Raw genomic sequence first — 17,806 nt, 5'->3', positions numbered from 1 at the left:
CACTTTGATTATGAAGATTTTTTTGCTTGCCTATGTTGGGTCACATTTATTTTTATGAAAGTATATTATAAAAAGGAAGTTTTAAACAGAAAAAGTACACTTAATCCCACCATCGTAGCACAGCTATTTTGATTTTTTTGTGTGTCTTCCTTTACAAGCAAATAGAAATTTTTCCATAGTATAAGCCACACTTCTCTTTTCTTTGAAGAGAGAGCGGGCTATAATTTTCCTTCTTGTTTGCTTTTCTCTGGCTGCAGAAAGGTGGCATTTGGGATAAAGATTAAGCCACATTCTTTGGGTTCCTTGAGATCCCTGCTGGGTAGTTCCTTGGTTTCAGCCAGGCAAGAAGCTTCTGTGGGAGTGGCTATCCCTATTTTTACACCCCTCTCTGGTTTTTTTGGCCTCTTTTCCTATATCTTATCAGTAGGGAAAATGGCTTGAAATGGGAATAATTAAAAGCCCCAACTGGCACCTGCTTTCACTTAATATCCCACCTGCATGAATAAAAGCTATAGGTCAGTATTATTCAAGAAAAACTAGTGAGCAGAGCCAGGCTGACTGACAGGTTGTGCTGTAGGATGAGTTTGGGAGCAGGCTGTGAGGCCACAGGCCCCCCGAGATGCTGGAAGGAGGAAGGCGTTACCCCCCGTGGTGTGTTCCTTTTCCCTAGGAGAGAGCCAGCTGGCTTTGCCGACTCCCCGCACTTTAATGCAGAGTGGAGTGGAGGGGCCGGAGGGGCCTCTGGGGGTGCACTTGTTCCCTAAGGGTGGACCTTTAGTTCTTCCATGTTTAATTCTACAGGTCAATCGATAAATTTAGTGTAAATACAACCATAAGCCCAATGAATAATGTGATTACAACTAGATCTAAATGTGGATGTGGGAAACAAGAAAAAAGGAAAAGTTGTTTTAGGTAGCTGGATTATGGGTAGCTTGTAAATAATGTTGATTGACTAACTGTATTTTAATATTTTTAGAATAAAATATTATTTTTGGTAGAGTCATGCCATTGCAAATAGTACTGTTGAAAACTTGCTCTTTTAAAACACACAGAGGCAAGTGTGTACAAGTAATACAATAATGGCATTGCATAAAATGTGGGAAAAAGAAAAAAGCATGGATAACTTAACATTACCATTGCACAGTATACCTCAGCAAACCTTTAAGGGCTTGCTACATGCCAGGCCCAGGGGTGCAGTCAGCGGAAACACTGCCCAGAGCTCATTTTGTAGTGTGACAAACAGACAGACAAATTGAGAAGCATCGCCTTTGTAATGAGTATTGACAGAGGAGGTGGTAGCCGGGTTGGAGGGTATGAGAGTGGGAGAGCAAGCTGGGAGACACCAGGCCTGTGCATAGGCACGGGAAATGCAGGTGGCTTGCTGGGCTCAAGAAGAGATTGCAGCAAAGGAGCTTTTTAGATCAAGAAGAATAGAAACCAATGGGGCTGACCCAGTGGCGCAGAGGTTAAGTTCGCATGTTCAACTTCAGCGGCCCAGGGTTCCCTGGTTCAGATCCTGGGTGTGGACCCATGCACCACTTGGCAAGCCAGGCTGTGGCAAGCGTCCCACATAAAATACAGGAAGATGGGGACGAATGTTAACTAAGGCCAGTCTTCTTCAGCAGAAAGAGGAGGATTGGTGGCCCATGTTAGCTCAGGGCTAATCTTCCTCAAAAAAAAAAAAGAATAGAAACCAAAGACAGAGGAATTTTAAAAGATTATAAAGCAACTTCTTTTTTCTCAGCTCTGTGCAACCACCTCCCAAAGAGTCTTATCAGTAGATACCAAAAAAGCATCTGTTCCTAAAAACAAACCTCCTAGCAAAATCGGAATAGATGGATATTTCCATATGAGAATAATTCTTTAATCTCACAGCCTGAGTACTTTACAGTAATGGAATGATGAAAAGAACTATGAATCATGGAGACACACACATGTATTCACATACTATGGAGTAACAGAAAATGTGACCGCTAACAAGGATAAAGTAGATGTATAGGGACTCTCACAGGAACATTATCAGGCACATTCAGTGAAAAAAGCAAGGTGTAGAATTTATAGGTACAGCATGTGCCTATGTGTGTAAATAAATTTACCACTATGTTTCACTGTATTTTTGCCCATATAAATACATAGCAGAAAGGTCTGGGAGGATAGGAAAGGGAGAAGGCAGCCTTTCTCTTTGCCTCTATTTTACTGGGACTTTGTCTAGTTGAACATTTTACGTGTGAATGTAATAATATGTCGTTTGTGTAATAAATACATGAGTGTGCCCATGTGGGTAAGTGTTCTCTCAGACCCAAAGCTAGTAACTAATCACATGATAAAGTGCTAAATGCATTCCCGTGTGAGTCAGCAGTGAAATAAGGATGCCCACTCTCTTATTCTTATTCGCTGTTGTTTGGGAAGTTGTTAGCCAGTGTTGGTAGATAAGAGAAAGAAAGAAGGGGCATAAATACAGGAAAAGAGGAGGCAAAAATGATCATTCACTGAAGATAAAATGATTAAATTATTGTATACCTGGAAAGCCAAGGAGAATTGCCTGGACAAAGTTAGAAACACTAAGTAAATAGGTATATTTTCCTTGCATATAGAATTATATAAAATGGCTTCCCCTTAGGGGAAGATTCTTAAAGAAGCTCTTTAGTAAATGATTGTCTTTGCGGAGTAGGGAAACTTAGAGGGGAAACTTTCGCTTTTTAAACATTCTTTCACTTTCACTTTTTTTTTGGTGAGGAAGATTGGCCCTGAGCTAACATCTGTTGCCAATCTTCCTCTGTTTTTGCTTGAGGAAGATTAGCCCTGAGCTAACATCCGTGCCAGTCTTCCTCTATTTTGTATGTGAGTCACCGCCACAGCATGGCTGATGAGTGGTGTGGGTCCTCGCCCAGGATCCAAACCCACAAACCCTGGGCCACCGAAGCAGAGTGCACAAACTTAACAACTAAGCTATGGGGCCGGCCTCTTCACTTTCACTTTTAAGTGAAATTTTTGTGTCATATTCATGTATTAATATAGCCCGAAAAACCTAAATTAAAAATTAACTTTTATTTGATTTTTTGCTAATAATCAAGATTAAAAAATTTAAGAATACATAGAAAAACATGTAAAATAAAAGGAGAAAAAAAGGAAATCTCAGAAAAAGGTAACAGATTTGAATATATGAAACAAACCGTTTTGTAACAAAATAGCACATTTATGATTAAAAGGGAAATAACAGGGCACAGAAAAAGTATTTGCTCTGGCCAGATGATGAGGAAGAGCCTGAGTCTGGACTTTAGGAGGAGCCAAGGATTTGAAGCAGAGAAGTGTTCGTCCTTTGTTGAGAACAACCACCTTATACTTTTACTGTAGTCTAGTTGTTACTTTGTATTGAAATTTCTCTCCCACTTTGTCTCTTTTCCTGGAGGACAGGGACCATGATTTATTCATCTTTGGCAGCTTCTACAGTGCATAGTTCCAGGACATGTCCGGAAAATGCTATCTGAATGAAACTGAGACATGTTAAGATAGTAGATTCTGCTGGACTTGGAAACTTGCTAGTTCTAGAGGCTGTGAGAAGATTGTAGAGTGATTCCTGTGTTCCGGTATTCATTCAGTAAACTTTATTGAGCAACTGTTCCATGCCGGGTGGTATGCTGAGGTTATAAAAAGAATAAAATAGCTCTTACTCTCAAGGAACTTAGAGAGAAAGACAGATGAGCTGGGACATAAGGCACATGTGCTAAATGTGGAAAAGTGTTCTTAGCAGTGCATGGGGTCGCACAGGACTGCCTGACCCGGCCTCTGCTGGGAATGGGCGATTCGTAGGACTGCCCGCCTGGGTTAGTCTTAAAGACTGAGTAAGTTAGCCAGGTAGGGTGGGGAGGGGAGGGGAAGATGGGCTGCAGCCGCAAAGAGCAGTGTGGTGTTGGGTGTGCGTCAGGATGTGTGTGCAGAGCGAGCCACAGGTAAGAGTTTCTGGATCTTAATTTTTGTTCATTCAGCAATATTTATTGATTCATTTATTTCCAAGAAACTTGATTTGAAGGTGGAAAGTGTTGAGGCTGAAGAGGAAGGGAGGCCCTAGATCATAGGGAACCTTATTTAATATGCCAGAGACATGGGACTTCAGGTAGTTGGGAGCCATTGAAGGATTTTAAGCCAGCATGGGGTTTATGTATGAGATGGACCCTTTAGATAACCGTGTGCAGGGGTCAGCAGGGGACGAGGCTCTGGAATTGGGGAGATCCTGAGGAGACTCCTGGGGTAATGTCAGTGAGAAGAAAGCCTGGACAGGTTAGTGCAGAACAGGTGCAGTGAAGAAATATTTGGAAGGTAAAATTGGCAGAACATGTGATAGTTGATTGGATGTGGGGAGTGTAGGAGAAGGGAGGAATCCAGGAGACTCCCAGGCTTCTGTTTTCAATGGCGCCACCAGTTGAGAGAGAATACAGGAGGGTAAGCAGGCTTGCCCTCCTGTGAGGATAAGGGAGAGATGATTGGCTCACTGAGGTGGTGGCTGAAAATCTGAAAGGCAGGAGGAAGAGATTTGAGGCAGAATGTAAGTTTAGTTGTGGCAGTTAAACAGGAGGTGGGGTAGCTGGACGGTGATGTGGTAGACAGTTCAAAGTAAGGGCAAAGCCTGGGCTGGAGAGAGATCTGGGTAGTACCTGAAGCCTTGAGCATGGCTGACATTTCCTAGGGAGACTGGATAGAATGGACTAGAAGAGGTTTGAGCACGGAGCTCTTCACATCAAATGTAACAAGTTGAGAGAAGCAGAGGAGCCCGTAAAGAAGCCAAAAGAGAGCCAGGAGGAAAACCAGATGAGAGGGGCGCTTCCAGAAGCAGTGGGGGGAGACGGTTGTGTGAAGAAAGAACTGCTCCAGACTTTCAGATATCACAGAAAGGTCAGATAAAGTAACGGTTGACTGCGTCTGTTAGATTTGGTGATTGGGGGGTTATTGGTGACCTTGGGAAGAAGAGGGTCAGTGGAGAGAGAGGAGCAGAAACCAAATTGCAGAGGTTGAAGAATGAATGGGAGATGAAGTAGAGGTGGGACATGTGGGCAGTTCTTTAAGGAAAAACGACTAAAGCTAGACTGGGAAGGAGGAGGCTCTATTGCCTTATCCAGAACAAAACGACTACTTGGTTTTTTTCTGTGTAGAAGAAACAATTATGTTATTTCCCAATTAATTTTATAAAGAATATTATGTAGTTCTTTTGTGTCTCCAAAAATTATTGTATGTATTGAAATTACTACCAAAATAAGAATAGAGGTTTAAGCCACTTTAAAGAGCAGGAATTGAACTCATGTTAGCCTTGTCTTTCGACACACGATATCTGTACATATGTCCATCGGTTGAAGGACATGGTGATAAATTAACTTAAATGATTGTGCAGGCCAGAATACTTTAAAGACATAACTGAAATTCCAGAATACTTTTCGCTTTATACTTTGATGATTTCTTTCTTTGGAAAGGAGTTATGGCTTTTAAATGTTACTTGATTTTAGTTTACTTTAATAATGAATATTTTGACAGTATAATACTATTACAGTGGTAGTAGTGTACATGGTTAGATTTAACTTATATAAAATTGCATTTCACCACAGGTACTGATGATGTTGTAGGTCCTGAAGGCATGGAGAAATTTTGTGAAGACATTGGTGTTGAACCAGAAAATGTAAGTCTAACTTACTAAGTTGGGTCAATCACTTGATTATTTTTCTTAAATCTTGTGTCCCTTAACAAATAAAGCAATGATAAGGAATGGCATGTTAGTTTTTATGAGGCAATATAAAAAATTATTTCCAATTCTAATTTTATTTGTTAGCAAAATTTTTTGTTGTAATTGCTATGGTGTAACTACAGTCAGTTATTTTTTTCTCTCATTACATTTCTTATATCTAAAAGGTACAGTAACAAAAAGTAATTAAACTAGATGTTTAGAAAGTGGTGCGGGCATGTGTATGGCAGATCAACTAGGGGACCAAATCACTGTGCATTGTGTACCTTAGTCCCCCTCCGTAGTTGTTCCAGACTAATGTAGTTTCTCCAGGACTTGGAATAATTAATTATTCATGAGGATTTTGGGTAGGTTGTAATTTTCAAGAATTTTTCACAGGTCTTGTACTTCCTATTAAATTTAGCTCAGAAAGTGATAGCTTTTTAATGTAAAGGCCTTAAGTATTTCCTTTAAAAAATTTAATTAGAAGTTATATTGTATGCTTAATATTTTTCTCTAATTCTTATCATCATGTTATTGTTGAATATTTTTTCCTGTTTCCATATCTTCTCTCTTACATTAAAATGAAAAATTTTGCTCATACAAGTGTTCTGGCTCATTAACTGTGCAGTTTAACATTACATTAGCCTCCAGTTTAATGAAAATGTCTTAGATGCTAAGTGAATTTATGATCTGGAAGAGATCTCAAGAGATCATCCCCTTCATTCAGACTGTTTGCAGGATTTCTGGTGCCCATGCATGTATGTCATGCTCCTAAAGAAAACTAGGAGTTGAAAGTTCACACTTTTTTACCCTTAGAATTTCTATGCCTCCACCCCTGGTGCCCCCCGCTGACCCCCAATAATACTTCAAATTTTCTAGAGAGCCTTTGGAATCTCTTTAACTCATTGTTACATGGGTTTTTTCCTTGTATATTTTTATTTTAATGTGATGTAGTTCAGGTATCTTGATAAATTATTCAACTTGGGGACAATGGGTCAGTTAAATTTTGCCTGGTCTAGTCTGTGGACTAGTCGTAGACATAGAAAAGACCATTTCACTGACTTTTAGAAGGGAGTTTTCTGCTGGGAGCTGAGCCACCTTGGCGGAGTGCCTTCTGAACAGTATCATAAGAGGCCAGAGTGAGTTGAGCCTGAGAGGGGATGCAGAGTTTCCCCCTAGAGTACAGTGATGAGCACATGATCAGAGGAGTGGGCAGCAGGGCCCCGCAGTGAGGAGACTGGGCAGCAAACATCAGGCAGCAGGTGTGCGAGGATTAGGTGAGCATTGTACTCGGAGGCACAAAGGTCTGTCAGGGGAGGGAATGCTGATGTTGATTCTATCTGAAAAAAAAGGGAGGCACAGCCCTTCCAAGTTCCTCACCCCTAAATACCAGTACTCAGTGAAAGGGAGATGGTATTCCTCTCCTTTAGTTCTCTGTTTCTGTAGGAATAGAAATAGTCTTGAAATGTTGAACTCTGTTGAAGACTAAAAGACCAAAGTCAGAATATTACTCCAAAATATTTATTACTGTACTTCAATTCTGAGACACCACCAGTAGAAGTTGTATTATTCTATATCATCACTAAAAAGGAAAAAATCTTGCTATAATAAACTCTGATATGTCATGATTGTGGATTCATCCCAATTTCAGAGACATTTGAAAAACAGCATTAGAAAAACAAGTGGTAAAATAGTGTTTTAAAGCCCTGTCTGCGTTGATGAGTAAGCACTTTGAAGTATTTAAAACTCACACCTTGCCCGATATTTATAGCTTATGAAATTTAAGCAGGCTTGTAAAATTCAAGTCTGCTTTCATTTACTAAAGTAATAGCAAATTCTTTATTTAAGTAGCTATCTTAATGAAAGGTCCATTTTGTGTAAGGAAATACCCATTGTGAATATCTGCTTTGTCTGTTTAGCCATATTTCATGCATATTTGTATGTGTGTTCCTGTGCCCTAACCATTTTTTTTTAACTTAAATGGTTATGTGGAATTTTAAATCTTTCTAATGAGGACTGAGTATAGATATAGTTTGAGAATATACCAAGCTTGAATTAAAAAATGTGGGTTAGTTCACCCAGGTAAATTGAGATACAGGAGTCAGAATTCCAAGAAAAGCTGAAGGATGAGGAGAAAATCCACTAACGTGTGAATAGTTTGAAGAACATGTAACCTCTTCTTTTTGGGAGATTCTTCTGAATAGCCCATTGGTCTCTTTTAAGTTCCCATTTTTTAACTTATTTAACAATTGTATTTTGTGACAATGCACATAATATGTGGAAACATTGGTTTACCAATCAGTCCTAGTAATCTACCTAATAATCTAGATTTTTAAAATCTAAAAAACCTAGTAACTTTTAAAAAGTTGATATGTACTGATTTAATTAATATTTGATGAAAGATCCTAGAGATTTAGTGGGTTCTCACTGATATTTTTTTCCAAAATGGAAAACCATAAAGTCAGGCATTAAGAGGGAGCTTTTCATCTTGTGGTTATAAATTAGACAGAGCTGGAGGTTTTCGGTGCACAAACTAGCTTTTTGGCAAACAAATAAGAGGACAGACCTTCTGAACCTCCTAAATACCATTGTTCTGGGGCTCTTAATGTACATGTTGGCTCTTGGAGGCTAATTAAATCCTCTAAAGGGATTTCTAACTGACTACCTACCTCGTTATTTCATGTTAGATAATCCTGACTCCTCATCACCACCCCATCTGACCCAGTTGGGCACATGGACGATGAGTCTGATGGTTTGGGACAGTTCTAGTTGGAATGAAGCCTTAGGTCCCGTGTAAAGAAACCAAATTAACTGCCAAATGTGGAGCAGGCTAATCCCTGGCCAACTTATTACAGAAGCATCTATTTTCTTCCCATTGCCTTTTTTTGTTAGAACAAATGGAGATAGCCTATCATCAGTGTATACGCGATCCCCACTTTAGGGCTAGGGTGTCCCTTATGTGTGAATGACTGTGCAGAGATCGCCAGCCCTGCAGAGTGGCAGGATGCTCCTAAGAAGGCCCTGTCCCTCTTCTTTACCTCTCTAGGACTGACATACTTTCTTTTTTAGTTACTTCTCATCTTATCTTGGGTCTTGGAGGTAGATGAGATGGGAAGGCTTCCTCCTCTTCCCCAATCACAGATGGCCTCAGCTCTGTCCCTGTGAAGAGCCCTGGATAGCTTGACGGTGGATGCACTTTTGAAATGTAATTTTGTCTTTACACCTCCAGGTATTTATTAAACTCACCATCAGAATCTCTGGGCCGTCTTTTCTCTAAAGCAGCCAATTAAACGAGTGTAAGCAGTGCCATAAACTAGAGTTGTGGCAGCTCCTGACACCTGCAGAATGTCAGAAGATTCCCTAAAGCAGGCGTGGTGCCCACCGAGAAGTGATTGGGCCGCACCCCTCGTCCTGTGCTCAGTCCAGGCACGGTACTATTTAAGTGGAATGTTGGCCTACTTTAAAGTAATTTCCCCCAGTGTATATAGATGAGTTCACAAACATTAATGTAATTGTCGTACAACTTCACTGCATATGTCCCATCATCCACCTTTTTATTTTATTTTTATTCTTATTTTTAGTAGCCACATAGGTATTTTTATTGAAGAAAGATGAATATGCCTCACCCCTTTTGGCACAAAAATAATTTTGAGTAAAAGGTTAAAACCTTCATGTTATATCAGTGAGAACCGTTCCATTATTCCAAGAATGATTGATGGGAAAATACTCCACTTACAGGAAAATCACAGTGATACAACACAATACAATATAAGTACAATCCACTTTTTTTCCCCCCACCTTTTTATTTTTTAACACTGTTCTGCACCTTGTTCTTTTCACTTAAATCTTTGAGGCTGTTCCCTCAGTACCTATAGCTCTGCTTCATTTGTCTTAATGGTGGCATAGTATTCCTTGTGTGGGATGTATTCAGCAAAGAAGTATTTAACTAATTCCTCATTAATAGATGTTTGGTTGTTTCTAATCTTTTACTACTACAAATAGTCCTGCAGTAAATCTTGTTAAATACACATCTTCGTGTGCATGTGCAGGTATGTCTACAAGATAACTTGCCATAGGTGGAATTGTGGAGTCAAGAGCTCATTCTGATTTTGATAGATATTGCAAAATTGCCTTCTGTAGAGGTTCGTCACTTTATACTTCCTCCATCGTGCGTCATAAGAATTCTTGTTTCTCCAGACCCTTGTCAACGGACTGAATTATCAAACTTTTAGATGTTTACCAAACTAGAACTCATGTTTGAGATAACCCTGTTCATACTTCAGTGACCAAACCACCGTGAACAGAAAGCATTTGGCCAGATGTTAATGTTTCAATCCTGAGATCTGTGATTCTGATTTGACTGTCTTTCTGGTTTTTTTTTTTATTATTTTTTAAACAGGTAGTTATGCTTGTCCTAGCTTGGAAATTGGATGCACAGAACATGGGTTATTTTACTCTACAGGAATGGTTAAAAGGAATGACTTCTCTACAGTAAGTCCTGAGGCTGCGCTGGGTGGTCGAGGGTGGGGGGGCGCGGTCCCTGCTCTCCCCAGCTGGCTGCCTCCTCCCTGAATCTCAGCAAGCCTGCAGTGGATGGCTGGAGGAAAGCCAGGTGATGGGCAGGCTTCACCTGTGGTGGCCATAGGTATAAAGACCAGGCCTTGTTTTTGTATGATGAGGAGGGCTATTGTGGATGAATTTTAGCAATTAAAGTTTTTATGTAATGTGTGTTGTTTTATTTTACTGTTCTAGAGCACCTCTGCTCAATAGAAATAGACCAACCATTTCTCATATATGTGGGCCACATATGTAATGTGAAATTTTCTAATAGCCACATTAAAAACAGTAAAAAGAAACAGCTAAAATTAATTTTATTATATTTAACCAAAAATTCTATCATTCCAACATGTAATCAGTATTTTTAAAATCAGTGAACTATTTCACATTCTTTTTTCATATTAAATCTTAAAAATCTGGTGTATATTTTACATTTATGGTGCATCTCAATTTGCATTAGCTGCCTTTCAAGTGCTCAGTAGCCACGTGTATCTAGTGGCTACTGTATTGGAAAGCACAGGATTAGAGCTTAAAAAGCAAAGGCTTATTAGCATCTGGTATATAGTTAGAAAAAATTGAATAAAGTATAACTTGTAAGTGAAAATATTTGATATCTTCTATTTTATATATTCTGATTTTAGCTTTGTACAAAATTGAAACTTCATTACTCTAGTGTTCAAAAAAAAATAATAGTAATAATAATAATGAGGGGCCAGCCTGGCAGTATAGTGGTTGGGTTCGTGTGCTCTACTTCGGCAGCCTGGGGTTTGTGGGTTCAGATCCTGGGTGCAGACCTACACATCACTCATCAAGCCATGCTGTGGTGGCATCTACATATAAAATAGAGGAGGATTGGCACAGATGTTAGCTCAGGGCAGTCTTCCTCACCAAAAATAATAATAATAATAATAATAATGATAATAATAAAAATTCTGTTTGTATTACCTGGCCCAGAATAAAAAACAAATAGTGGTTTTATGTGTTCACTTTGTGCTTGCATACGTGTGTGTGTGTATGTGTGTGTGTGTGTATGTGTGTGTGTGTTTGCTAAGAGTTTCATGCAAGAAAACATACGTTGTTATTCTGTTATGCATTGAAGGACACAGTTGAGGTGGACGACCGAACATTTCAAATGCTACTGGAAGACGAAGTGCTGATTCTTAACTTTGATCTGAAGTACTTGGAGTGACTTCTCTTTTTCTTTTCATTTTAACTAGGAATAATAGACTTTGATTTTTACTGGATTAAAATTAGAGTTGACAAGGTTTTCTGGTTTTGTTTAAGTAATTTTGGAATTTGTCAGCTTTTAGTACCATTGTCTGTTTTTGTTATTGGCAATAATGCTTTATTTGCATTTTGCTTTGGTAGTGTGTACAGCCTGTTCACTGTTCTCCCATTTGAGCCTTGCGGCTACCTTGTAAGGAGGACAGATCTGGCTTTATCCTGCACGTTTTACAAATGAGGAAACTGAGGCTCAGAGGGGATGTGTGGTTTGTGAAAGTAACTGGCAGAGATGGGAAGAAAACTCGAGGCTTCTGGTTCTTAAGTCACATTCTTCCTCTAACAACTATTGTCTGATGGCAAATGTTTTGGGGAAAAGCCAAGTCACCCTTTTACAAATGCACTTTCCTTGCAGCGTGCTCTAGAATTTTAGGGTTGAGTCTCTGAAATCTCTTTAAGATTGTGTTTCTCATGTTGGGGAACATCTTATGATTTTAAGTGTCGTAACTCTTGCATTGTGTTCCTCTCTACCTTTCTTTGTTGCTTTCCAAATAAAGCACATGATGGCTGCTCTTTTTAAGCGTCCTTTTAATGATGAATGCTATATCAAAATTTTATTTCAAGGCTTTGGAAGAGGCACCGTTAATATTTTTTCAGGCGTATTTTTATTTGCCTTAACAGAGTATAATGTCCAGTTTTGTATACTTCTAGACTCTTTACATTTGTCTTTACAAAAGAATGTCGCATGATGCCAGGCCTTGCCCATGTGTTTTGAGGGCCATATCTCTTGGGAAGTGAAATATGTGGTTTCCTGGGAGAGGTCCACGTCTCATTCTGGGCGGGGGGAGGGTGACACACTCTGCAGGCTCTGTGTTGAGAACTCTGCTTGCCACTTTGTGTGACACAGGTGGTGGCAGGTGAGTTCCAATAGAATGCTGCCACTTGGTCCTTGGTCCTTGATTCAGGCTGTAGTGACAATCCGGATCCACTGGAAAGGCATTGAGGAATCTGCTTTCTTTTTGTAATATAAAGTTCTGAGATTGGTTCCCTCATCCATGAGGTGGAGATAATTACTCAGAATAACCTTTAAGGTTCTTTGTAGTTTTAAAAATAGTCCAACTTCAAATTTTAAGAACCTGGCCCCCTCTCCTTTCAGCCTCCCTCGATTCGTCATTTGTTCAGCAAATATTTGAATGGCAATGATGTATTCTAGGTCCTGGGAAACAAAACCCACGAATAAGATAAAGTCTTGTTTGGGTCAGGGGCTTGGAAGCAATGTTCAGGCAAAAGATCCCAAAGTAATAAGGTCAGTTCTCTTTAGCTCCTTGAATTGACTAAATAGGTACTGTATTTGTAAGGTACGTGCACCCAATAAATAAGAATACTCAAGAGGCTGATTATTTATATGCTCTAAAGATGGAAAGTAGTCCATCTTCTGAATTATCTGTTTTGTCTTCTATTTTGTTTTTGCTCATTTTTGGTTTTATTAAACCTGCCCAGTGAAATGGACCCAAATTACAGATAAAATGTATGTGACAAAACCTGTACTTGTATATTTTCGTACATTTGATTAAAATGTTAAGTTTTGGGACCGGCACCATGGCGTAGTGGTTAAGTTTGGCATGCCCCACTTCAGTGGCCCAGGTTTGGTTCCCGGGCATGGACCTACACCACTTGTTGGTAACCATGCTATGGCAGTGACCCACATACAAAATAGAGGTGGACTGGTGACAGATGTTAACTCAGGGTGAACATTCCTCAGCAAAAGAAAAAGTTAAAAAAAAAAGTTACAATCCAATGGGAGTGTGCTAGAAATGGAGAGCCCATGGGTTTTGGAACCAGACTTTTGAATCAGTTCTGCCACTTCCTGGGTGTCTTTGGTAGTGTCTCTAAAACCAGGAAGGTGAAGTGGTGAAATGTGGCTTACACCTGGGCGCTCAGAGCTCACTCTCCTTGACGCTGTCTATAGGAGCTGTGTGCATGGCCTGTCCAAGGCTGGTGTTTGTGAGCATGTTGGAGAAGTGACAGCAGCTGGTAGGGAACGTCCATCCCCAAGCTCCCTAGACCATTCTCAGTCAGAGAAGGCACAGCTCGTTTTTGTTGTTGTTGTTTATTTTGTTTGCTGAGGAAGATTAGCCCTGAGCTAACATCTGTGCCAGTCTTGCTCTACTTTATATGGGGGTTGCTGCCACAGCACGGCTGACAAGTGGTGTAGGTCCATGCGTGGGATCCAAACCCACACACCCAGGCTGCTGAAGTGGAGCGCGCCAAACTTAACCACCAGACCACGGGGCCACCCCAAACCCAGCTCTTGTTTTCATTGACTATTTGGTTTATTGCCTCATTCCAGCATGTGAATTTAAGTTTATGTCTGATGAATTAAGCTTATAAGGAAGTTTAAGCTAAAGAAAGCAAAACACGTGTGTTTAGAGTTATAGCTAACTGCATAGAACTGATGATGGGCTGGAAAAATACGTTTGATTAAGTGAGGAAAGGAGGGTCCCCTGGGTAATGGGGGAGAACTGCCTCTCATCTGACTTGATCTGGTTTGAGGACTATTGCCCTGATTTCTCTTGCATCTAAATCTGTTAGAGCAGCAGAACTCTAATAAGAAATGATCCCACACTATGAGCTCATTTTGTTTTGGGAAGTGATGCTCCTTAGCGGTGTGGCACTGTCACTGTACGACTTCTGTGAGTTTCCTCATATATGGTACACGGAAAAGCAGGGGGAAGCAGGGGAAGATGTGGCTGCTTTCTGAAAAGTCAGGCTGCTCGCCTAAACTTCTCCAGCCTGTTTGTTCCCCGGCGCTTTGTTACAACCAAGTCCCTCTGCAGATGTTCTTGTGGAGTGGCCACTAGATGGCAGCATATGGTTCAGACTGGGTGACTCAGAGGCCTGTTTCCCTAATGGGGGTTAGTCCAGGGCCCCTTTTAAAGCAGATCAAACTCTTTATTGACAATATTAGCTCTAACCCATGTAACCATCCTTAGTAGATACAGGAAGTGAACTGTTACTTTGTGCATTTTATGCTTAAAACATTGAGAACTGTTAGTTTCCTACACTCCAGATGAGATCTCTGAGCGTCTTTCAAACACAGGCACATCTTTTGCCAGGATGGCTGGACTCACTCCCAGGCGTGCTGTAGAACTTCACATTTTCCCTTGCAGCTCTACCCAAAGACTTGCAGCTACTTTATTATCTTTTAGCTCTGTAGTGGTTATCTAAATGAGTGGTCCCTGCTCTTGAGTCTGCTGAAACGAACAGCTGCTCTTCTTCCTCTCATTGGGCAGGGCTAAACTGGACCGCCGGCCAAAATCTGGCCAATTCCTGTCACTTTGGCCCTTGACCTTCCTTTCCAGTGAAGATCAGGGACCTGGGCCTTATATGGTTTTGAGTTAGCTGATTTCCCTCCTCTTTGACCCTCCCCCATATTATTTTTAATAAATTACTATTAGTTTTATACATGGTAAAAAAAAAAATCAAACCATACAGCAGAGTGCCCAATGCAAAGTAAGCGGGGCTCTCACTCCTGTGCCCCGACTCCCACTTACTGTCTTCCTGTGTATTTTCCTACCCTCCATCACCCTTCATTTGGATTTAAGCCCTAGATCTCTAACTAGGCTTCAGTATCTCTTTTTTTCCTTCCCCAGACCCCTCTCCAGGGAGATCCAAAACGAGCTTTTCAAGATGCAAGCCTGATTGTGGTCTCTTCCCTGGTAAAAGGTGGCTTTCATTGTTTCTAAGATTCAGTGAAAAAGCAAAACACTGTGGGCCACAAAAACCCTTTATGGTCTGGCCCCACCTCCATTTCAGCCTCATCTTGTACCACTTCCCCTCTTATTCTACCCAGTCTAGTCTTAGGGGTTTTGTTTTAGTGTTTGGACTTGCCATGCTCCCTTCTGTCACTGGGCCTTTGCCCATGCTGTTCCTTTTATCTGGAAAGCCCTCCCCTCCAAAAACATGTAGTTTCTGCTTATCTTTCAGCTCTCAGCTTACATGTCAGTCCCTTAAAGAAGGCTTTTCTGACTTCTAAAATAGTCTAATTTTAATCTTTTTTTTTCTTTTTCACTGAGGAATATTAGCCCTGAGCTAACATCTGTTGCCAATCTTCCCCTTTTTAACTTTGCTTGAAAAGATTCTCTCTGAGCAAACATCTGTGCCAGTCTTCCTCCACTTTAGATGTGGGTCACCGCCACAGCACGGCTGACAAGTGATGTAGGTCCACCCCTGAGATCCACGTCCTCCAACCCGGGCTGCCGAAGTGGAGTGTGCTGAACTTGACCACTATACCACGGGGCCGGCCCCTAATTTTAATCTGTTTTAGTTTTCAAACATCAGGAAGAAATAAAGGACATTCTAAATTGTTATAGACTCATAGAAATGAATCATTTACTCTAATTTTGGCTTTTAGATATTTTATCATCTCACTAGATCATGGGGACTATTTTGTAGTTAGCTACAAAAAAGAAGCTTTTGCAAATTTATTGCTAAAAATAGATCAATGTGCTCTATTTTGAATCATATTTTAGTTTATAAAGTATGTAAAATATTTATGTTGATAATACTTGTAATATATATTACTTATACTTAGTAGTAGGTAAAAGCTCTCCAGAGAAATATAAGGAAACACATCCAACATTGAGAAGCTTTAATATTGCTGGCAAAAATGGTAACTTTTGGTTCTCATTTTTAAGGACTAGATATTAAGAATGAAAAATCAGTTTGTAAAAATAACCAATTAGTGGGCCAGCCAAGGTGGCCTAGTGGTTAAATTTGGCATGCTCTGCTTTGGTGGCCCAGGTTCGGTTCCCAGGTGCAGACCTATACCACTCATCTGTCAGTGGCCATGCTATGGTGGTGGCTCACATACAAAAAGAGGAAGATTGGCAACAGATGTTAGCTCAGGGCAAATCTTCTTCAGCAAAGGAAAAAAAAACCCAGTTAGTCTACTTTCTTAGGAAAAATAAACAGTGTGTCACTTACCTCTAAAAATAGGTTATCATCAGAGACCGGCCTGGTGGTGTAGCGTTTAAGTTCGTGTGCTCTGCTGCAGTGGCCTGGGGTTCACTGGTTCAGATCCTGAGCATGGACTTATACCCTGCTTATCAAGCCATGCTGAGGCAGGCATCCCACATATAAAGTAGAGGAAGATGGACATAGGTGTTAGCTCAGGGCCAATCTTCCTCAGTGAAAAAGAGGAGGATTGGCAGTGGATGTTAGCTCAGGGCTAATCTTCCTCAAAAAAAAAAAAGTAGGTTATCATCAGCAGGACTCCCTGGAGAAATAGCTGATTTCAAGTCTAGGGTGGGGTGAGTACAAGGTGAGCTGGAGTATCTTGTGCCAGAAGCAAGGACATGCTCAAAGACCGATGGGGACATGTCACAAGGACACTGGAGTCAGCCTGAAGGATCCACTGCCCAAATGAGGACAATTTTTACATCAAAAAGAATAAATACAGTAGCATTATAACATGGAATAAAAAGCAAAACTCCTTCAGTCCAGAAAATAATAAAGATAGTTAGTACAGCTCTTTTTTATAGAAGAATTCAGCCAATAAATTTAAAAGGCATGACAGAGTTAGAAAAACCACCGTTGTGCATCTTCAAATGTAAAGTCGGTTCAGGCAGGTATCATCAATGGATGCTAAAACCACTGGCTGAAGGTTATTGAGGAACAGGATAGTCGCAGTCTCAAGATTATGTACTGTTTCAAAGGGGGAAAAGTACCTTTAGCTGGAGAATCTGGTGGACACTGCCTTAATCAAGTGAATCAACTTAATATCACCAATAATGGGACGGACTGATGTTATGAGCCTCCTCGTCGGGGCCACTGAGAAAGCACATCACGTGTAGCGTTCCTGTCAAAAATATTTAGCCTAAATAGAATTATAGGGAAATTATCTGACAAATTGAGATTCAAAATTGACATTGTCAAGAGAGACAGAAAAAAGATGGGACACCCTTCTTGAGACTAAGGAGACATCTCAACTAAGAGCAATGCATGAGTCTTGGTTGGATCCTGGATTGAAAAAAAACAGCAGCTATAAGGAAAATTGGGGAAACAATTGAGATATTTGCATGTAAGTTGTATATTAGCTAAGAAAGTTAACGTTGATACAGTATTAAGAATGATAATGGTATTAAGTGTTTTGGGGTGAAGGGTCACTGTATTTGCAACTTACTTTGAAATGGTACACGGAAAAAGCACACCTATGTGAAAGAGCACAATGTGGGAAGGTTCCTTATGAATGGAGGGGTGGGTATTTGGATGCTTATTTACTATTCTTTCAACTTTTGTGTACATTGGCAATTTTTT

General features: G+C 40.3%; 1 protein-coding gene across 25 annotated transcripts in view; it reads left to right on the top strand.

Annotated features, from left to right (window-relative positions):
• The window catches only part of DCUN1D4 (defective in cullin neddylation 1 domain containing 4), a 78,863-nt gene that overhangs the window by 45,416 nt on the left and 15,641 nt on the right, over nucleotides 1-17,806 (top strand). For all 25 annotated transcript variants that reach the window (XR_011538754.1, XR_011538756.1, XM_008516314.2 and 22 more), the window contains 2 exons: nucleotides 5,595-5,665; nucleotides 10,110-10,201. Coding sequence is in view for 23 of the 25 variants with exons in the window: in XM_008516314.2 (XP_008514536.1) it covers nucleotides 5,595-5,665; nucleotides 10,110-10,201 (163 nt within the window). In the remaining 2 variants the exon portion in view is untranslated. The remainder of the gene's footprint in view (nucleotides 1-5,594; nucleotides 5,666-10,109; nucleotides 10,202-17,806) is intronic.

Source organism: Equus przewalskii, chromosome 3, assembly GCF_037783145.1.
Source record: "Equus przewalskii isolate Varuska chromosome 3, EquPr2, whole genome shotgun sequence".
Taxonomy (NCBI): domain Eukaryota; kingdom Metazoa; phylum Chordata; class Mammalia; order Perissodactyla; family Equidae; genus Equus; species Equus przewalskii.
The sequence above is the reverse complement of the archived record's forward strand: the minus strand, read 5'-3'. Positions and strand labels throughout refer to the sequence as shown.